Raw genomic sequence first — 21474 nt, 5'->3', positions numbered from 1 at the left:
GGAAGACCAGCCCTTGCATGCAGGTTCTGCCATTCCACCCCTGGAAAAGCTTTTCCCATGCAATGCTGGGCCTTTGCTATCCTGTGAAGAGAGAGCAGCCCTGCTAGGGACAGAGGGGCACAAACACATGCTGGGAACCACCTTTTTTATTCAGACTGTATGGACTAGTAACTTGCTTTCACCAGTCAGTATTTCACTGCTGAAACTGCCTCAGGACAGGAGAGGGTCTTGATTCCACATCCAGCTGCATCCCTGGTGCAGGGGCATTGCATGCTGTACTGTCAGTTTGGGTTCCTGCTGCTGGAAGAGCAGGAAGGTTCCTGCTAGATGCAGCATCACAAATGCTAGCTTTTTCCTTTTGGAGGACTGTAAAAACTGGAATGAACACCAAAATCAGGCTGGAGGCCCTAGCAAACTGTCCCTCCAGCAAGGCCACCCAGCAGGGGTAGTTTTGCCTGCCTGCACAACTCGTCACAACTTCTCCAGGCTCTGGCCTTTGGGGCAAGTAGCACAAAAAGGACATATGGAGACCTAAGGCACCTGATGGAGCTGGCTGAAGAAGCTTCCCTTAAAAGCAGTGGGAATTGCCCTGCACTTGTTCTGGGTATCTGCCATGAATGGGCCAGGGCTGAAGGCCTTCACACAGCCCTGTCCCCTCCAGGGTGAGCACTGTCCTTGGTATCACATCCCACGACCTCCACAGAGAAACCACCCGTGTCCACTTCAATGCTGTGGATGCTGAAGTTGCCCAGTCCCTAGAAAAAGAGAGTCACAGGTTGGTACAGGAGCCAGCAAAGGACCCCTTCTCACCTGCAAGGTCCCAGGGAGGGCATTGGAACAACGAGCCATCACACCCCATGTGTAGTGGGGAGAGATGCTCCTCATGCTCTGTGGGCATGCTGCACACTGCCTGCAGCAGTGGGGGCTCACAGCTCACCTCAGTGTTTGCCAGGATCTGCTGCAAAGCCTCTTTCTGCCGGGGGGCTTTGGTTAAGATGTAAAGGAAGCCTCCACCGCCAGCCCCGGCCAAGCACTGCCCGTGGGCGTGGGGCCGGAGCGCGTCCATCATGCGCCCCACGGCCAGCGGCTCGCAGCCCGGGGCCATGCACTTCTTCTGCTGCCAGTAGCACTCCAGGCACCTGCCAAGGAGCATCAGGTCACCTGCAGAGGAGGGAATACTGCTAATTACTTGTCTCTGTTTCTCACCCAAAGGGCAGAAACATGCTCAGCCCAAGCTAAATTGTGCCTTCTCTTTTCCAGTTCCTCCCAGCTCTGCTGGCCAAGCAGCTCTGTCACGTTGCTATTTTTAATCCTCCACAGGGGGAGGATTTGCCTGCTTTAATGCTCCTGCTTCCTCTCTGCAGCAGCCAAACAAACCCGCTGCACTGACCAGGCAGGGCCCCCAGCCCTGTCACCAGTGGTGCACTGCTAATCAATCAGATTCAGCATGTCTAACCCCCTCTTCCTCAAAATCTTTGTTCAAGCCTGAATTTGGGGGTATTGCCTGGTGAGGGTGGGCTTGGGGGAGGATTTGAAGCTTCTGCAGCTGCAAGAGCCTGCACCCCCCCAGCCTTCTTCCCCTCTGAAACTGCACAGCCTCTCCCTGGGAAAGTTTGCGTTTCTTCAGCTGTTAAAAGGGCCAACGTGGCCTAGGGAAGGGGGCTCACACCTTGCCTCAAGGCCTGGGCACACTCCTCAGCATTGCTCACCAGCGCGTCAGCATTTTGCACGATGGAGGGCAGCCTGGCGTACCAGTTCCTCACCACATCCTGCAAGAGGCCAAATGTCCCTGTCATTGTCCTCCTGACTCTGGCAGCACCTGGGGAAATAGTGCTGCACCCACGGCCTTTGGGTGCCAGCTCCCTCTGGGGGGCCAAAGCTCTGCACAAGTGAAGGGGATGCCATGAAAGGCTAGGGGGAGCAGAGGCCAGCCTGTGACACCCAGAGGCACCCAGGCATTACCTGGAGCAGGTTGCGGGCCAGGCGAGTCTTCCCCGTGTACACCAGCAGCAGGTGATCGTTCAGAGTCTGGGTAAAGCCATCAGGGACTGAGATCTGCTCCACTTCCACTCTGAGTGGCAGCTGGGCCTTCGACCTCCCGATTTTGATGCCAGGAATGAGCCCACCAACCTGGTCCTGCCAGCCCCCCCCTGCAGGGCAGAGGGTTGTCAGTCACTGCTGGGACCCCCAGCTTGTGGGTCAGATGCTCCCCCAGGCCCTACCTGTTGTGAGCCTCTGCTCCAGGTGCAGCACAGCATGGATGAGGGACTCAGTGCTGGCAGCCTTCCCTGCTGCCCGGTACAGGGATGCCATCACTGCTCCTGCCAGGATGCTGCTGGTGCCTGCAGGGGGCACAGGTAAGGCCAGGGCAGTGAGGCACTGCTGTGTCCCTGGGGGTTGGGGGTAGCAAGGGGGATGCCCCATGATGGTGCTAGCAGCAGGAGACACTCCCAGGCACCGGTGAAGGACTACTCAGCCCCTTCCCTGCAAACCTACCAAGGCCAGACCCATGGGGCAGCTTGGACCAGGTGTGCACCTCAAATCCACCCCCAAAATTCTCCATCAGCTGTTCCTGTAAAGGTCTCTGTGAGGGGAACTGCACAATCTGGGTGCAGATAAAGGCAGCTTTGAGCAGGGCTCCTGAAAACAAAAAAGAAGTAAAGCTGATGCTTGCTGTGCTACCTGCTCCCTCATCCCACCGGCCCCAAAAAGGGCCATCCTGGCACCAACAGGACATTGCAGGTACACAGCCAGGCTGGCAGATGAGCCCTCACCTGGTGCATGTGGCTGGCAGTAATCCTCTAAGTGCTCCAGCTCCCCGCACACCAGATCTGTCACCACCTTGCCCTGCGGTGTCCCACTGAGGGTGACCAGGCGCAGCTCCGGCTGGGCAATGCGCCGCACCCGGGCGCCAACGGGCCGGCACCCATCCACCAGCACTGCCACGTCCACCACGGCCCCCCCGTGCTCGTAGGTGATGGGGGGTGTGTCACTCCAGCCACCTGCAACACTCACCATCAGCCTCCTGGGGCACCCTTGCTCCTGTTCCCTCAGGAGTGAGACAAGGATCATCTGACTCAGGGAATGAGCTCACCAGAGAGGTCCAGGCGGGCTGGACACACCGCCTGCACCCAGTGCCCCAAGGGTGGCAGCTCCACCTGTTCCACGGTGATGAACTGGCATGAGGACATGACTGCCTGCCGGACGAGGATCTGCTCGGCCCCCTCGTAATGCCGAGCTGCTCTTACCAGCAGAGCTGGCCTGGGATAAGAGAGATGCTGAGCCCACTGCCACATATCCATGACAGCACCAATGCCTGGAATGGGAATGGGGCAGCTGCCTCTTGCCAGCCCCAGCCTCACCGGCTCATCCACTTCTGCCGCTCAGCTGCCAGCTCCTGGACCCCCCCAGCGATGTCCCCGCTCTCCAGGCGCCCAAAAGCTGAGGCCCACTCCCTGTTGGCAGCAGGACCACTCCGCAAGCCCCCTTCCCCTTGTGCCATGCAGCCCAGGACGTCAGCAATACAGGCAAGTGCCCGTGCTGCAATACCAGCATCACCGGCCATGGAGGCGACTAGAAAATAAAATAAAAGGAGGTTACAAAGCACAGTCAGGCTGCACTGCACCCCAACCAGCTTCTGCCATAAGCTATCCCCAGGAGAGCGGGACTTGAATGGCTTATACCCACCCAGGCTTGTTGGATGCCCTGCAGGTACATCCCTGCAGTAGGAGGGGGGAACAACTGAAGGCAGTGGGGAGCACTGAACAGTCCTAATAATGAAAGATGCAGCTTATGAGTCCGGCTCACCTTCATCCAGCGTGTCCAGCATGGCCTTGTGGTAGCCCTCATGGACGGCACTGCGGGCAAGCGGCAGGAGACTGCTGTCCTGGCGCCCCAGCAGCACCCGCCGCACCTTGTGCTGGCCCTGCAGGAAGAACAGGGCCTGGCGGGCACCCAGCTCAGCTTCTGTGTCCAGGCAGGGCAGCAGCTCCTGCCAGGACATGCGCCAGGCCGTTCTCCAGCGTGCCAGCTGCTCACTGGGCACCATGGCCAGGCCCAGCAGCCACAGCACATCCTGCAGCCCCAGCGCCTCGCGGGCGTGCAGCACCGGGAAGAGCCGGGCGCTGAGCAGGCAGCGGCTCCTCCGCGGTGTCTCGGCATCCCAAAGATCCCCTTCCCTGATGGAGGGAGAAACCATCAGCACGGCCCTGGGGCTCGAGGACACCTTCCATGAGGGGAGCTGGAATGTGGGATGGGTTAAGGTGGTCATGACACCTCAGGATCTGGGTGTCCTGTCCTGCCCTGACACGTGGCACCTACCGCACACCCGTCCGTTGGAAAAACTCCGCCCAGGGCATGTTCAGGTAGGTGGCTTTTTCCACAGGGCTCTGCAGGGACACAGAGGGGCTGGTCACACTTTGGCTTTGCTGGGAGCCTCGTGCCACCTCACTGCCCCCTTACCTGCCAGTCGTCAAGGCGGCCGGTGAGAGTGAACACGCGGCAGGGCAGGTCCCGCAGCCGGACGTGGTGGCCCTGCAGGACAACGTCACGCAGGGGACAGCCCCGCAGGGCTGCTGAGGAGCCCACGTCGAGGCCCGAGAGGAGGCAGCCAGGACCAATCACCAGGGGACCCTGAGGAAGAAGCAACAGTGGCATGGCTGGTCCCAGATCAGAGCCAAATCCTGACCTTGGAATGGGACAACCACCCTGAGAAACAAGTTGGTGCCAGCACAAGCCAGGTGACAGGATGTAATTTTGTCACAAGGCTGCAGAAACACAGACTACAGAAATTCAGGCCAGGCAACAGCCTGCAGGGCTCACAACCATAACAGAGCCCCCAAAGGAGAGGGTCTGCCCTGGTTCCAGCTCAGGACAGGCCAGAAGTGACAACCTCATCCCCTTGCTTGCAGAGGGTGACAGCCACCAAAGTGCGCAGCACCAGTCAAAACGCAGCCTCAAAGAGGAAGGGCACCCCAAATCTCACAGCTGTGGTTCCTCCATCCTAACCACTAATATGTCACCCTGCTGCCCATTCAGTGCACTGGGAGCTGTGCATTACCCCCATCCTAGTCAGGTACCTGGAGGTGACAGTGCTGGATGACACTGCCAGCTGCCAGCTGCACAGCTCCTTCCAGCAGGCAGTTGGTGACTGAAGAGCCATCCTCCAGGAGACAGGGCTGCTGCCAAGGGCACAGAGACACGTGGGACCAGGGCACACAGCCCAGAGCAGCCCCCAAAAAACGCACATGAGCAAGGCTGGGGATGGAAGGACATACATCCACATGGGAATGGGCTGTCTTGCAGAAGTGGAGGTGGCTGGCAGAGCTAGGCAGGCGGGTCAGGCTGCGGATGTGGTCGCTCGCAGAGGAGGTCATGTAGTCGTAGGATGCGTTGGGAATGCAGGCTGGGGGGGGACAGGAGAGCTTTCAGCACACTGACAAAAAAGTGGGTGTGTCAGGATTCGTGTGAGCCAGGCTGAACATCCCCAGCTAAAGGGGCAGGAGTGGAGACCTGGGGACCCGCAGCTGTGGGGTGACACAGATGACCATCAGACCCTGACCACCCCATCTCCACCCATGCAGGGAAGAGGGCCCAGGAATGGGTCACATCACATGCACTCACTGCAGCACAAAATCATAGAATGGTCGAGATTGGAAGGGATCTTAAAGATCACCCAGTTGCAACTGCCTGGGCAGGGACACTCCACTAGAAGTGGGAAGGAAGCACTCACCCACGCTAAGAGGGAAGCCACGGAGAGCTGTCCACAGCACGGAGCGGGCGCTCCTCACACTGACATCACCACCACTCTTCACAAAACCTTCCTCTGTCATCCCCCCTGCCATGCACAGCACAATGTCGAAGAACAGGGAGAGCTGGGGAGAGAAGGGACTTGTTGGGTCCAGCCATCCTGAACCCCACCCTGCGACTGGGTGCTCCCTCCCACTACCTCTCCCACCCTAATCTGGCAGTGTGAGGGCAAACAGACCCTACAGGGGTGCCCAGCAGTGACACCTGTGTGGCAAAGGTCCCATCCCCCACAGAGAGCTGTCACCTGGATGGGTGGTGCCCCCGAGTCCAGCCCCATGTAGGTGCAGGCGTCCAGAGGAGGAATGACGTGGGTGGCCAGGAGCTGCTCAGCAGCATCCGAGGAGAAGAAAACAATCCCACACACCTGCCAGGCACATCAGGGCTGAGGCTGCAGCTGTGGTGACACGAGGCACGGGGCTGGCAGGGTCACCAACACCTGAGTCATGCCATACCAGTGGGACAGTGCCATCTGGCCCTGCACACTGCTGGATCTGGGCCTCTGTGCCTTTGTAGATGATGTCATGCACCAGCCCCTAGGAGCAAAACCACCCCAGTGAGCTCTTCAGGGAACCCCAAGCCAAGCAGCCACAGCAGTGCTGTGACCTCAGCATCCAAGGGATCCAAGGATTGGAGATCCCTGCACCTCCAAGGGATGCCTCTTGAAGGGTGAGCTGCCCCAACCTGCTCATTGGTGAGGTAGACCCCATGGTTCCTGGCATATACTGGGCTCCCGGGCACTTCGATCACTCGGACACCCTGGAAGCCATCCCAGTTGATCCCTGAGGGGAGAGACAGAGACCAGGGCTCACTGGGGCAGTGTATGTACTCACACTGAGCACAACTGACTGAAAACCTGGACCACAGCAGTGGAAGTGACAGCAGCATCCAGCCTTGGCCACCTCACTGCAGGCACAATGGATGCTCCCAGCCGCGCCCAGGACAGCAACAGCTGAGCATCCACACCCTCATGGGAGCACAGCACAGGCTGAACCAGCTGTGCTGCTGGTTCACAGAACCCCATCCCACGCCAAAGCAGGTGCTGGAAGCAAGGCCGGTGTCCAGCCACTCACCTGGTGTTGAGGGCACGGTGAGGAGCATGTCGGTGCTGCAGACCCAGACGCCAGGTGGGGAGCCCACACAGAGCTGCCAAGAGAAGGACCATGTGCCCAGGGACGTCAGGGAAGGAGCCCAGGAACCCAACACCGCTTCCATCTTGCTGGGAGCCAAACCCAGCCCCAGGGCCCCGTCCCCAGGCTGCACAGACCCGGTGTGTCATGGTCCCCAGCAGGCTGTCCAGGTTGCAGACCAGCGCTTCGGCAGCGGCGCCGGGCTCCTCAGCGGGCAGGCAGGTGAAGGCACGGCCACAGTCGTCGAAGGAGAAATCGCGGCCCTGGTGGGACGGAGAATATGGGGGGTCACCGGGAGGGAGAGGGTGCAATGAGAGGTCCCATGCTGGGCTGCATGTCGGCTCTCACCATATGCAAGATGAGGATGCGGGCGTCCCTCAGGACATCAGCGGTCACCACCTGGGAGAGGACAGCCGGGGACAGTCAGTGGAGACAGGACAGGCACGCCCCCTCACCTCCAGCCTCCCCGGACCCACCAGCAGCTGTCACATCTCACCGTGCAGCCGGCCCGGGCGCTGAGGTGCTCGGCCGCCACCAGCAAAGCGTTCAGGGTGGCACCGCCGCTGCCCAGGCGGGCCCAGGGGTCCTCCACGGCCAGGAGCAGCGCGGGGGGGCGCGGGCCCAGCCCGCCCCGCAGCCGCCGCATCTCCAGCTCTGCCAAACAAGAGGCGGGCGGCGTCAAGAGCCGGTCCCGCCGCCGCGCACAGGGAGGGAGAAGGAGCGCCCGCCCCGCCACTTGCCTCGCTGCAGGGCGGACACGCCGCCATGGCCCCGCCGGCAGGTGAGGAGAACAGCGCTCCACTCCGCCGCCATAAGTACCGCCCTTGCCCCGGCCTGGCCCCGCGGGGCCTGCTGGGATGTTTAGTTCAATCCCCGCAGTCCCACGGGGGCGCTCTGCGCTGAAGGACTACAGTTCCCAAGGTGCAATGCACGGACCCTTAAAGGCACAGCCACCCCTGTGCCTCTCCCCCTTTCCCCCATCTCGGGGGGCCTGCCAAGGGGGAATGGTGGTTTGACGTTTTCTGCCCTAAAATGGGCTTCGGCGGCAGTGTGTACCCCTAAGTGCCCTGCGTCACCCCTGTCACGAGTCCTGCTCCTCGCAGGGTTCTCTGCAGGGAGAAGGGGTGCCCGGGCGGGGGGCGCGGGTGTCGGTTCCCGGTGGGTTGTCAGGGTGGGTGCCCGGTGGGGGCTGGGGTGCGATCGGTACGCGGTGGGTACCGGGAGGTGTCGACGCCCTGGGTGCGTCCTGGGGTGGGTAGCGGCAGATGCCGGCGCGCCGGGTGGCTCCCGGGATGGATAACGGGGATAGGTACCGGGGTGCCGATGTCCGGAGGTGCTGGTGCCCCGGGTGGGTTCTGGGATGGGTACCGAGCTGGGTATCGCATTGGGTACCGGGGGTGTTCAGGGGGCTGCCGATGCGCCGGGTGGGTACCGGGGTGAATGCCGGTGGCTGAGTACCGGGGATTCCCATGCTGGGCACCGGGCTGGGGGGTGCCGATGTGCCGGGGTGAGTCCCGGGCTGGGCACCGGGGTGGATTCCTGAGATGCCGGTGGGAGAGGGGGCGCAGGCGGCCCCGCTCGCCTCCTACAAGTCCCACAAGCCCCGCCGGGCGGCCCAGGACTACATCTCCCAGCCTGCCGGGCCCGTCCGTCCCCCCCTTCCCCCCCGCCCCGCGCGGCACGGCGCGGCACGGCTCCGCACGGCGCGGAGGGCGGTGGCGGCGGGGCCCGGGTGAGCCCGGCGGCGGGGCCATGCCGGAGCTGAGCCAGGTACGGCGGCGGAGAGCGGGCCCCGGGCGGGGGATGCGGGCACGGCCCGGCTCGGCTCGGGATGCCGGTCCCGGGGAGGCGGCGGGGAGCCCGCCCGGAGCTGCCCCGCTGCTGCGGGCTGGTCCCGGGGCTGGGAGCTGGCCTCGGGCAGCCCCCACACGGGGTGCGTCGGGTTCGTGCCCGCTGTGGCGGTCCCGGTTGCTGGTCCCGGGGCTGGGTGCAGGTCTCGGGGCTGGGAGTATCCCCCGGGGAGCAGTGGGTGCTGAGCAGCCCTGGCAGGATGTGCTGTCCCCTATCCGGGGTGCAGGTCCTGGGTGCTGCTCCCGGCGCTGGGTGCTGGCTGCCGGGAGCATCCCGCAATCCGGGGTGCATTGGGTTCGGACCCGGGAGGTTCCGCCGGTCCGGAATGCTGGCCCGGGCCCTGCGGTGCGGTGCCGGCGAGGTGTGCTGGCCCCAGCCGCGGTGTGCAGCTCGGGGAGCAGCCCCAGGGCGCTGCCCGGGCAGGATGTGCTCGCCCCGGGCAGGATGCTGGCCCTAGCAGGGCTCTCAGGGCTGGTGGAGCTGCTCCTCTCCAGCCGTGTGCCCTGGGATCTTGGGGACAGAGCCGGGGGACCGGGGTGGGAGGGCGGGCAGCGAGTGGCCCCAGTCCCCAGCAGTGCCGGTGTGCACGGTCCCTCGGCAGCGGTGTGACACATGGCTGCGTGACACACGGCATCCATTGCCTGGGTAGTGGCAGCCAGGATTTCGCAAACAGCCGGAGCGTCCCTGGGGACAGGGTAGAAAACTGTGTCACCGAGCAGGGGATGTCCTTTGCCTGCTTCTTTGTGTGTGTGGGGCCGCTGAGGCGGGCACTGCTGTGACATCTCATCGGTGTGCTGTCCCATTGTTTTAGGGTGTTTCCCTGGCTGAAGCACGGCTGCCAGAGGGGGATCGACACCGGAGCCCGTATTCCAGGGCCTGGCGAGATTCAAGGGGTCCCCACATATTCCGGGGGCTTCAGCGCTGCTGGCACAGGGGGAAGGCAAGGCTTGCTCAGGCTCCAGCTGCAGAGTCTGAGCACTTATTCCAAAGCTCCCAAATATTTCCCTAGAGTGAGGGCTTCCCATGCCAGCAGGAAATTATTGGGGGGAGGATGGCACTTGGACAGCGTGCAGGCTCAGGCTGGAGGAAGGGCCACGTCCCCGCCTGCTGCCAACAATCACAAAACGTGGCTGGGGGAAACCAAATCACAGCAAACCCCAAAAACTTGCTGAGCCTCCCTCCAGGAAGACGCGTGGGCTCTGAGCTGGGAAGGCAGTTTTGCCTAGGAAAAGCCTCTCCTTTTTGCCAGGAAAGGCTCTCCCTGAGCAGCCGCACCGTGGCCAAGGCGGTGAGCGCCAACGGGAAGTTCCTCAGCGCTTTGGGTTTGCTTTTCCCTTTCTTCCCTTTTCTTCCCCTTCTGTCAGGAGCAGAAGTCGCGGCCTCAGCGGGGAGGGGAGGGTTGGGCTGGGGGGCGCCTTGCCCGCCGCCATCCCCCCGGGCGCGCGTGCCCGTCTGTCTGCCCGTCTGTCCGTCCGTCCGTCTGTCCCCATCTGGCAGCGACAGCGGCCCCGCTGCCGGCTGGCTGTGTGCGGCATCTGCCCGTCCAAAGCGCTTCCCCCTCCAGCGCGGAGCTCATGGCGGTCCTTGCGAACGGCGGGGCGCGCTCCGCTCGCCGCCCACGCCTCGCCGGCGCCGGAGGCAGGCGGGGAGAGCGGGCACGGAGAGCCCCGGCTGCCGCAGGCTGCGGGAACGCTCGGCTTTGCGTGCCCAGACAAGCCCCGAACTGCCGCTTTTTGGGGAACGGCTCCGATGGGCTCGGTGCTTTTGCTGCGGGCTCTCGGCACGCCGGACGCCGCCCGCTTTGGCACGCCGAGGTCCCGGCAGCTCGATGGCTTTAATCTCTTCCCGTTGCATTTCATTTTTGCACGATTGCAAGCTGCTAATTGCTCTCCAGTGGCTTGGCCGGCTTCAGTGCTTCTTCATGAGCCAGGATTTATCAGAGCCCGCCTGACCCCGCGGGGCTGGGACGCGATGGGAGAGGCTGGGACCTCCTCTCCCTGCCCTGCTGGGCTCTGGGCTATCTCTTGGCTTCATGTCGCTCTTTGCCACTGGCATCTTCCAAAAGCTTTTTTTGGAAAGTGCAGGTGATTTGGGTCTCAGCTCCAAGGCAAAGTTCCCAAAGATACCCCTGAAACTGCACATGGATGAGTGGTGAATGTGTATAAAAAATTATATATATATATATATATATATATATATGTATGTGTGTGTGTGTGTGATGTATAGTTTTTTTCCTTACGGGATGGATCGTTCAGTGTTTGAGCTCTACAATAACACCCTCAACAGTTGCTCTTGGGAAACCAGAACAAGCTGCAGTCACTTTGCTCCGGGTGCAACCGTGTCCCCAGCAAAGGACTTTTGATCTGCAGCAGTAACTGGGCTAATTAGGAAGCTGTAAATGCTCCCCCTTCTCCCCAGGTGTCTGAGCAGAGCCCCAGTTTGTGGAGAGAAGTCAGGGGCTCTCGCCAGTGGAACTGCTCTAATTTTACATTTAATGGGAGTTCTTGGCTGTAACTGGGCTGTTCTGGGATTGTTGCCCTCCGGCCTGGGGAGCCTTTCGTAACTTCCTTGCGATGAAATCTCATAGGTGCAATTTCCCTAACGAGTTCAATGTCCTCTCAGTGCTGCCTGCAGGCAGAGCAAACCAGGGTGGTTTTATGGGCCACCCGCAGCGTGTGCCGAGGTTGCAGCTCTCAGCCTGGGTCGTTCCCCAGGGGAGAGAGGGCGGCTGTGGGTACAGCACCCATCAACCAGCCCTCAAAAGCCAAAGGAGAACCTTTGGTTTTCCACCACCTCCGATCCTTGGCGCCGGTGAGACCCAGGGAGGAAGGCAGAGGGTGCAGGGCCCCGTGTCCCAGCTCGCCTTGCCCGGGCACAGGGCCACAGCCTCCTGCTGCAGCATCCGCCTGTCCTGCCCTCCTGCACATACTTTCCTGGTGAGGCATCAGGCATGAACCTAATGGGTCCAGGCTGGTAAAAACGGCAGCAGTGAGGAGGGGAAGTGGTTCCTCCCCAGCGGGGGGAGGCTCAGGGTGCTCTGGCAGCTCCGGATGCTGGTGGTGACAGGAGAGCGGGGCCCTGCCCCTCCGGGGGTGTGGTGGCTGCCTGCGGTGCGGCCTCATCCTCACAGGCAGCTGAGGCTGCAGGGAGGCTGCTTCAGGGGTGTCTGTGGGGTGCAGCCCTGCTGTGGCAGGCAGGAAGGGGACAGGCAGACCCAGCTGACCCCAGGCTGCAGCTGTGGGAGGGTGAGGGGGAAATGTGGCCAGCAGTGGGGAGCTGGCTCCCCATGGGAGCAGATGGCTTTGCGCAGGGAGCTGGGGCAAAGATGGGAGAGAGGAGCAGGCAGTGGTGGATGGCAAGCCCCAGGCTCTGCCTCCTCTGTTCTGGGCTGGTTGGCCAAACCTGGCTGCTCAGTGGGACTCAGCTTGGTGGCACCTGGTGTGGTGGTGCTTGGCCCGGGGTTCAGTGGTACCCAGCTGTGTGGTACTGAGCTGCTGGTACTTGAGTTGGTGCAAACTGGGGGTTCTGGGGGGGTGCTTGAGGTGCAGAGCAGCTGGGCTGTCTCTGCCTCTCAGTTCCACAAGCATTCAGGATCAGGGGGGAGATTTCCACTCCCTTCCCTGCCTGTCCTGCCTCAAGGAGGGAGCTGCTGCTCCTGGCACAGGGAGCTGAGCATAACAAGACCGTGCTGTGAGCATGGCCTTGGGCTTATCAACATGCCTGGAGTGCAGGGTCCCTTGTTTCCCCTGGGGAGACTCAGAATGGCTGGCAGAGGGTGGGGGAAATGGCCCTGGAGAATGCTCAGGGATATCAGCCACACAGGCTGGGTAGTCCCAATGGGAGTGTGAGGTGCAGGGATGGGCATCTGCCTTGGCTGCTTCTGTCAGTGTGAGTTTTGGGGGCAGAGTGCCCACCCAGCATTGTCCCACTGAGCAGCACAGGGTGCTCAGGCTGCTGCAGTTCCCTGAGGGTCACACTGTGGTTGAGCCAAGGGGTTTGAGATGCTGCTGGACCAGTCCCTGCAGGCCCATCTACCAGCAAGGGTGGGAGCATTCAATTCTGTTTTCCCACTTCTGGCACTCCCCTGTGTCCCTAAATCCCATAGGAAATGGCCTCAGAATGGCTGGGTCCCTCCCAGCTCTGTGCTGGAGATTTGGCCTCCACACTTTTTCCTGGCCCTATCCCAGAGCTGAGGGATGAGCCTGAAATAACCCCTCTGGAGGCCAGACACAAGGAGAGGCTGGAATTGCTGCCCCTGGCAGCCAGGGGTGCGAGTTGGGTTTAAAACATGGGAAACCAAATTAACTTGGCTCCATTAGCTGATTGAGCTGGCTGATAGGAGTATGATTAATTAAAATGATGAAGAATTACTTACCAGGTCCTCCTTGCTGTTGGGATGTGGTAATGGCTTAATGCATGAAATTGGCTTCTCTTAATACCTGATGCTTGTCTGGTGCCAGCCATCAGTTCTTCATGGCATCACCCCATGGCAGGGAGAAACGTCCTCGTGCCAGCACCAGGTCTGCTCCCTGCTCCCTCTCCCATCCAGCTTCCAGGGAGGAAAAAAACTCAAGGGGAAAATATAATCCCTCTAGATGGGTAAGGCAGGAAAGGACCTCCTTAATTAACTGCACTTTCCTTGCCAAGCCTTGCTGTGGCTGTGGAAGCCCAGTGATGCAGAGGGACAGGCTGTGGTCGCTGCCCGCGCCGCCCCTGGCGCTTCCCGCGCTGTTCCCGGCTAACAGGAGCTGACGGCCCCACGGGGGAAAACAGCTCCTCACACTCTGCCTGGGGGCTGCAACCTCTGGCACTGCCTGGGCCATGGGCAGAAAGAAATTGGAATGGTTTCATGACTTTTTGTAGTAATCCTGCTCACTGGAGTTGTGCCTGAAACAAGGACAGGTCACCGCTCGCTGTTTCTGTCTGGCATTGAAGGAGGTGGAGAAGACTGAACTCAGATGCCAAAAAACCCCAGCCCTAATTCTCAGGTTTTCCACCCATGGCAGAGATGCTAGTCCAGTCCAAAGGGCCCTGTGTGCTTCCCCCTCCTCCACTTGCAAGAGCCATGCACTGCTCTAGCACACAGTCAGTGGTTTGGTGGTGGCAGAAGTGATGTCTCTGCACAGGGACCATGGGATGAGTAGCCCCTGGTCACACAGGATGGCATTTCCCAAAGACTCCTGGGAGAATTTTCAGACCATTCATCCCTGGGAAGAGCAGCAGCCAGTGCAGACAGTGCTGCCACTGCTCCTCCACTGCCCTTCTCTCCCTGCCCCAAACACTGTGACATCCCATCTCCCAGTGACGGCTCCCTCCTTTGCCCACTCTGCCATTTACTGGCATAGAAATTCATGCCAACAACCCCAGGATATCTTAGAAATGATCAAACAAAGCCAACAAGACCTGAAGATGCCGAGTGGGGATGTATCAATGGTGATTAGTCTGACAGGGAAGGGGCAGGCATCCTCCAGGCGCTGGGCCTGTCGGTCACATCGCTTCAACATTCATCCTGAAATGAAAGATTATATGATTGGAAAAAGCCATCCACCTGTAAAAGCAGCAGAGCAATTTGCCAGGACCTTTTAATAGCCTCGCTTCATTATCTCCTGCAATCAAAAAGAAACTTGTGTTTGATGAGTACATGGTCCTCAGGAGGCAATTTAGGATCCTGGGGATGAAATTGGGAATGGAAGGGTATTTAGCGGTATCGGTGAGTTGCCAAGCATGCTCACCACAGAAGAAATCCTGAAATCCCTTATTAGTTTAAGAAGGAAACATCCAAATCTGGTGCAAAAAGCTCCTGCAAGTGGGGTTTTGTTTGTGGAGGCAGCTTGGATAGGATTGGGCAGGGAGGGCATGGATATTGCTGGGGTGTGTTTGTGTGTGTGGGTGCCCTGTCCCTGCTGGGTGCTGTAAGGACCAGTGCAGATGGAAATAGCTGCCAGCTCCTGCTAGGAAAATGATGACTCAAACCAGCCGCTGGGATTTCAGGCTTCTTTTACCGCACATGAGCCGGGCTGGAGGGGGTTTCCCTCCCCCTCTGCGGTCGGGGGCTGCTCCAGGAGGCCCCAGGATGGGGGCCGCACGAACTGTGCTCCAGATGGTGTCAGGGCTGGGATGCATCAGGCAGGACCCGGCTGGGCTGGGGAGCCGGAAAGGGATTTTCCCCCTTTCACCAGGAACAAAAATAACACAAGCACGTGATAGCTCATTTCCTTTAGCCTTTAAAAAGCCCCGTGGGATGGTAAGCAGCGGGAGCAGGGGAGGGGGACCAGCCCATCCTGCTTGGTGGCCCTGCCATATTATAGCTGAAGAAAGCCCCAAAATTGCCTTTTACCTACGAATCTTTCCAGCGTTTTGCATCTGGGGGGGCGGGGGGTGTTATAGCTTTTTACTGGCTTTATTCCAAACTCCCTAAATGCAAAACCCCTCTGTTTAACAACCACCCTGCTTTCTCCGCTGGCAGCAGGCCCAAGGAAGTGATTGCAGTCACTGCTGGCCATGCATGTGCCGTGTTTGCCTGTTAAAATTCCCTGCCAGAGCCCAGGAAAACACCTGAACCGGGATGTGCTTTCTGTTTTTGGCTCTTTCCTTTAAAGTTGTCCCCACTTGAATAAATATTTGACAGGGGGTTGTTGGTTTGGGCAGGAGGTGTCCGTGCCTGGCAGTGCAATGGGCTAGGGGAGCCTTTGGGGTCCATGTTCTCCTCCCATCCCAGCAAGGAGGTTTTTGGGGGCTTAGCAGTCTATTCCTGGAAAGCAAGCCAGCGTTTTCCAGGAGATGCTTTTTCCTAGGGAAGAAGCATCGTGGTGCCTGCCAGCTCCTAATTACTGCTGCCGGCCCCGGCACTGGCTTAATTGGGGCCAGGGCTGAGCCGCGCAGGTGATGCCTCTGCAGGGTTTCGCCTCGGGGCAGGGTCACCCCCTCCCCAAACAGGCCCGGAGGGGAGGTCATGTCTCCAAACCCTTGGGATTCTGGACCCTTCTCCAGCTCAGTGACTGGGTTAAAAGGGGATTTTCAGCCTTTTTTTTTTTTTTGACTTGGCCAAGGAGCGCTGTCTGGCTTTGCCCACCCCCTGCTCGGGGGGCTTGGCCGCTCCTCCCGCCCTCCCCGGGCGCAGGCGCCACCACCTCTGCCACGTCTATTTTTACCCGCCAGGATCACGAGCGAGGGAGTGACCTTCCCCAAGGGACGCTGCCACTCGGGGGGGACAGTGACAGTGCCGGCGTCCGTGCCCGGGGTGCCCGTCAGGCTGCGGAGCGGCCGCTCCCCGGCTGCTCCCCGGTTCTTTCCCGGCTGTCTCGGCGGCGGCGGCAGCCGGCGAGGAGGGTTTTGGAGGGGCTGCTTATGGCGTGATGGAGAAGGAAAATTTAGCCTACAGAAAGGAGCCGCTTGTTCGGCTCCAGAGGCGAGTTCATGGCTGAGCCTTTGTCTGGCAGGGACCGGGAGGGCACAGTCCGGGAGCTGCTGCGAGTTCCCCAGACGAGGATAGCGATGCCGGCATCTCAGCTCCCTGCGCCGGCTTGTCCCCTTCGGGTATGGCTCGTACCCTGCAGCCCCGTGCCTGGGGCGGGCTGGGAGGCATTTTGGGGCGTTCAGTGGGGAATAAAGTCCTCGGTCCCAGCACCCTCCGCCTGCTCGGCGCAGCCCCTCTCTGCTGTCTGTGTCGCCACCCCTTGACGCGCCGTCCCCTTCTCCCCGCTCCAGGCCGGTGTGGTGGTGGCCGCGTTCCCGAGCCAGCGGCTGAGGGCAGCGTGCCAGCGGATCAGCTAAACCCGGGCATGATGAGCACCGTGGCAGCCGAGCGCCAGCCGGGGCCGGGACCTGGAGGAGCCGCCGGGGCGCGGTGCCGCGGCTGAGGCCGGCGCGCCGAGCTGTGCCGGAGCCCGCAGCAGATGCTCCGTGCCCGGCACGCGGAGCCACCGGGGGCCCTCGCCGCGGCCGGACGAGGCGGATGGAAAGCTGCAGCCCAGCAGGTAGGAGCCCGGTGCGGTGGGTCCTGGGAGGCTCTGCACCCCCTCCCCGCACCGCCACCCAGGGAGTTAGAGCGCTCGTTCCTGCAGGGAGCCCCGCTGGCCGGCTGACGCCCTCCCGCGCCCTATGCCCGCGCCCTGTGCCGGAGCGGGCGCCGTCCCCGGCTCAGCCACCCGACGACCATGAAGTGCTCGTTGCGCTTCTGCTTCCTCTCGACCGCCTTCCTGCTCGTCTTCGTCATGTCCCTCCTCTTCACCTACTCCCACCACAGCATCGCGTACCTGGACCCCGGCGGGCTGGGCGGCATCCACCGGGTGAAGCTGGTGCCCGGCTACGCCGGGATGCAGCGGCTCAGCAAAGGGGGGCCGTACCCCCGGGGCTGCTCCTGCCGCCGCTGCCCGGCCGAGGAGCCCGGAGCCACTGACTGGTTTGATGGGCGCTATGACGGCACCGTGTCCCCAGTGTGGACCAAGGAGAACATGGACCTACCGCCCGACGTCCAGAGGTGGTGGATGGTGAGCGCAGGGATGGGAGTGCCACAGCGTGCTCGGGCACAGGGGCACAGATTTCTCCTCCACCAAGGAGAGGGCGCTGGCTGATTGCCCCCTGCCCTCCTTCCCTCCTTGCAGATGCTGCAGCCCCAGTTCAAGTCCCACAACACCCATGAGGTCCTGAGCAAGCTCTTCCAGATCGTGCCGGGCGAGGATCCGTACCGCTCCCGTGACCCGCGCCGCTGCCGCCGCTGCGCCGTGGTTGGCAACTCCGGCAACCTGCGCGGCTCCGGCTACGGCCCCGAAATCGACGGGCACGACTTTGTGATGCGGTGAGGGGGCCGGGGAGCGCTGCCAGGGCCCTGCCCACCCGGGCAGCACAGGGACATGGGGTAATGCTGGCACTGGGTGCTGGGAGGAGTGGGAGGGAGTCCAGCCTTGCCCTCTCCCCTGGGTGGGAAGCTGCTGCTTGGCAGCATTCTCATGGGGATCACCCGTGTCATCTGCAAGGACAGTGGTGTCATCCTCCCTGCTCTCTCCCCAGGATGAACCAGGCCCCCACGGTGGGCTTTGAGGGTGATGTGGGTGGTCGGACCACACACCACTTCATGTATCCCGAGAGTGCCAAGAACCTGCCCGCCAATGTCAGCTTTGTGCTCGTGCCCTTCAAAACCCTGGACCTGCTCTGGATCGCCAGTGCCCTCTCCACTGGCCAGATCAGGTTGTAAGTACCCAGTGGGCACTGGCAGCCCCAGGCTGGTGGCTCACCTAGCTCAAGGACAGCTCCCCTGGGAGTAATGGGGATTCATTTGTTCCTCCCTTCAAGAGCCTCTCTTGGCAACTCAGGCTGGAGTTGGGGGCATGGGACCCCCAAGAGCTCACCTGCCTCTCCACTCTTTTCCCAGCACATACGCACCTGTGAAGCCTTTTCTGCGTGTGGACAAAGAAAAGGTACGTGGGGCTCATCCCTGTCACTGCCAGGAGCAGCTGTATGGCCATGGCCCCTATCACCTCATTATTCCCCAGAGTTCCCAGTGCTCCTTCACGGGCTCCTGGTGCCAAAGGGAGCACGGCTGGGGCTGCTGTGCTCACCCTGGCCTATCCTCCCAGGTGCAGATCTACAATCCTGCCTTCTTCAAGTACATCCACGACCGCTGGACGGAACACCACGGGCGCTACCCCTCCACTGGCATGCTGGTGCTCTTCTTTGCCCTCCATGTCTGCGATGAGGTGGGTGATGGCTCCTTCAGCTCCTGGCTGGCATGGAAGGGAGTTTGCTGAGGTCCTGAACCTTGCAGGGTTAAGGAAGGAGGTGGATTCTTTGGGTCAAACTGACACCACGGAGATGGGCACCCTCGAGGGGTAGGAAGGCTGTGCAGGAGGATGGGCACCTTTGAAAATCACCCTGGCAGTGCAGGGGTTGCTGAGACAAGCATGTCCCAGCCTGGTGGGGGGCTCTGGCTCACTCCCTCCTTTGCTACGGCAGGTGAACGTCTTTGGGTTCGGTGCTGACAGCCGGGGGAACTGGCACCACTACTGGGAGAACAACCGCTACGCCGGGGAGTTCCGGAAGACCGGGGTGCACGACGCTGACTTCGAGGCACACATCATCGACATGCTGGCCAAAACCAGCAAGATTGAGGTTTACCGGGGAAACTGAGGGCTGAGTCTCTGGCTTCCTGCTCCAGCAGGTCCTGCTGCCTGCAGAGGCAGAGGGTGAGGGACTCCCTGGTGGCCTCAGGCAAGGAGCACGGATGGGCAGCGCAGTTCCGCATTGCTGACAGAGCCACCGTGGTGGCATTTGGTGCCTCCAGCAGCCAATCAGGTTCAGAGCTAAAGGAGACTTTTTGCTTTTTTTTAATTATTATTATTATTATTAAGAAACCCAGCTGAGAAAGGATTTATAAACACAATCAGCGACTGACCAGGCGGCAGGGGTGGCCGCCTTGCATCTCTCTACAGTCAAACCAAATGCTGCTCTTTTTAAAAGAAGACAACACCCCCGCCCCGGAGCCAGGTGACTTTGGGGACCCCCTCGAGCGTCGCGTCCAGGCCGAGGGGGCTGAGGGGGCCGTGGCGGCTGCGCAGCCTCACCAGTGGAACCAGCTGCTTCTTTTTTCCTTTATTTTGGTGTTTTTCTTTTACCCCACCTGGTGCACCCGATGCCGTTGTTCCTCCAGGGAAGGCTCCTGGCACGGAGGCAGGGCCCAGCTCACGGATCCACGGTGGGCAAGTCAGAAGCTTCTGGAAGCCAACCATTGCTGATACTCTGCTGCAGGCTGGCAACTGCTGGCACAGCTGTGCAGGGAGATGAAGATGAATCTCAGCTTTGGGGTGCAGCATCCCTACTCTTCTACCTGAGGACTGGGGAAGGGTAGGACAGATTTCAGGAATGACTGTACAGGAGGCAGCTAAGAAACTTACATGAGCAGCAGCCTGGTCACTCTTGCTGAGCTCTGCGAGCAGTTGCAGGATGCTCAAGGGGTTGTGGGATGCAGCAGGGTCAAGGAGACAGGATTTCCTTTGCTTTCAGGCTGGGAAGAAACAGATCAGAGATTAGTGGGTGAGTGAACTGCGCTTTTGCTTTTGTGTTGCTCTAAACAGCTCTGGTGAGAAGCTGAAATCCCAAAGTCTTTGCTCCCTTTGTCAGGGTGGTGCTTGGTTTACACCAGTCTGGTACAGCTGAGGCCCTCAGGGTCCCCAAGGCTTCCTGGGCTGGACAGGCAGCCTATGACATGGGATGGGGAGATGCTGAAGGAAACTGCCTCCCCAGAGGTGTCATTAAAACCACTTTCTTTAGGTCAATCAGGTGGGTTTTTTTTTTTTAGGAGATGCTGAAAAGCTCAAGAAAAAGGCAACCATGGAAAAGTCCCCCAGAGAGGGACTCTCTGCCTGCACAGCCAGTGCTGAGAGTGGAGCAGGGGCTGTGGGGCAGTGCCCATCTGGGGAAGCTCTGCCCATTCTGCCTTGCTGGTTGCAATAGTTAATTTGAGGAACAATCACTCTAGGGTTTTTTGGGCTTGGAGATTTTTTTACCCTTTTGTATCTGGCTTTTCTGTAGCAGCCTCTTACCTGTTTCTCCACTTTGCTTTGGTTGTTTTTCAGGGTTTTCTTTTATTTTTTGGGGTTTCTCTTCAATTGTGAAACACGAGGGTGTGGGTTGGTCACCTGGAGCAGGCAAGTCAGTAGCCCCTGGGCGGGGGAAATTCAGCTTTTCTGTCCACAGGGATTTAAACTGCTGAGTTTTGTGGTGGATTTTGGTCTATAGAAGTGGAGCCACCCTGGTGCAGGCAGCCCTGAGCCACAGCACACAGGCTGCTGCAAGCCCTGCCCTCCACCTTCCTGGGTGGTTTTTGATGATTTTTTGTTTTGTGGCTTTTCTTTTTACGGGGAAGAAAATTCAAAACCACAAAACCACGAGCAACAATGAGTGCCTTGACCATCTCCCATGGGTGGCGCCTGGCTGTGCCCGTGCTGGCGGCGGGGACGTGGCCAATGTACCTGGCAGTTGTGCCCGCTGTACCTGGCAGTTGTGCCCACTGTACCTGGCAGTTGTGCCCACTGTACCTGGCAGTTGTGCCCACTTCCTTCCTCGCACCACGCTGGATCTGAGCTGGGCAGCGCTGCTGGGAGAGAGGGACACATCCAGGCCACCACGCTGGTGTCTAGAAAGGCCAAATCCAGTGTGATGAGGCAGGACCAGCTCCTGTTGCAGCTGAGCAGGGCCAGGCCTGACAATCACAGGGTGACTGGCAATGCTGGGTACCAAACCCAGGTACCAAACCCTCCAGCAGAGCACCGGCACCCAGCGTGAGGCGCGCTCGTGGCTCCTGGCTGCCCTGACAGTATTTTTTTTTTGCTAACTTCCTTCCCCTGCTCCCCTTTTCTCTGTTGTTTTAATTATTATTATGTAATTATTTTTTATTTAAGCTGTCCCACTAGGACTGGCGAGCATTCGTGTCTCCCTGGCAGGGCGGCCGCAGGCAGGCGCGTGCTGCACGGCCGGCGCACCACTGTACTGTACATAGAGGAGCTGTGGGCACAGGCTACGGGCAGGGCAGGCAGGGAGGAGGTGCCCGGGCTGGCACACCTGGCAGAGGTTGTCTGCATCACACAGGACCTGATCCGAGCACCTCCTGCCCCACTGGGAGAGGGACAGACCAGTGCTCTGAGCTAGGGCTAGGAGCAAGGCAGGCAGCTTGGCCCGTAGCCTCTGTGTACAT

The 21474-nt window shown here is 60.4% G+C and overlaps 2 protein-coding genes across 2 annotated transcripts; one reads left to right on the top strand and one right to left on the bottom strand.

Annotated features, from left to right (window-relative positions):
- Nucleotides 1-128: 128 nt before the first annotated feature.
- Nucleotides 129-7748, bottom strand: FCSK (fucose kinase). The gene is made up of 23 exons (XM_063168328.1): nucleotides 7676-7748; nucleotides 7432-7589; nucleotides 7284-7334; nucleotides 7073-7198; nucleotides 6879-6951; nucleotides 6490-6587; nucleotides 6261-6341; nucleotides 6053-6172; nucleotides 5732-5873; nucleotides 5277-5404; nucleotides 5079-5180; nucleotides 4462-4632; nucleotides 4321-4388; nucleotides 3808-4178; nucleotides 3363-3573; nucleotides 3095-3261; nucleotides 2775-3002; nucleotides 2497-2640; nucleotides 2223-2342; nucleotides 1963-2150; nucleotides 1670-1769; nucleotides 938-1161; nucleotides 129-755 (listed from the first exon to the last, which is right to left on the bottom strand). Exons 1-23 carry the CDS (start codon nucleotides 7746-7748, stop codon nucleotides 639-641), a joined length of 3261 nt encoding a protein of 1086 aa, XP_063024398.1. The 3' UTR covers nucleotides 129-638.
- A 9101-nt stretch (nucleotides 7749-16849) lies between these two features.
- Nucleotides 16850-20790, top strand: ST3GAL2 (ST3 beta-galactoside alpha-2,3-sialyltransferase 2). Its single transcript, XM_063167883.1, has 6 exons — nucleotides 16850-17275; nucleotides 17390-17583; nucleotides 17796-17975; nucleotides 18157-18202; nucleotides 18362-18481; nucleotides 18738-20790. The coding sequence occupies exons 1-6, from the start codon at nucleotides 16943-16945 to the stop codon at nucleotides 18909-18911; spliced, it is 1047 nt and encodes a 348-aa protein (XP_063023953.1). The 5' UTR covers nucleotides 16850-16942; the 3' UTR covers nucleotides 18912-20790.
- The last annotated feature ends 684 nt before the right edge of the window (nucleotides 20791-21474 follow it).

Source organism: Melospiza melodia, chromosome 13 (genome assembly GCF_035770615.1).
Source record: "Melospiza melodia melodia isolate bMelMel2 chromosome 13, bMelMel2.pri, whole genome shotgun sequence".
Lineage (NCBI taxonomy): Eukaryota > Metazoa > Chordata > Aves > Passeriformes > Passerellidae > Melospiza > Melospiza melodia.
This window is presented reverse-complemented; position numbering and strand designations above follow the sequence as displayed.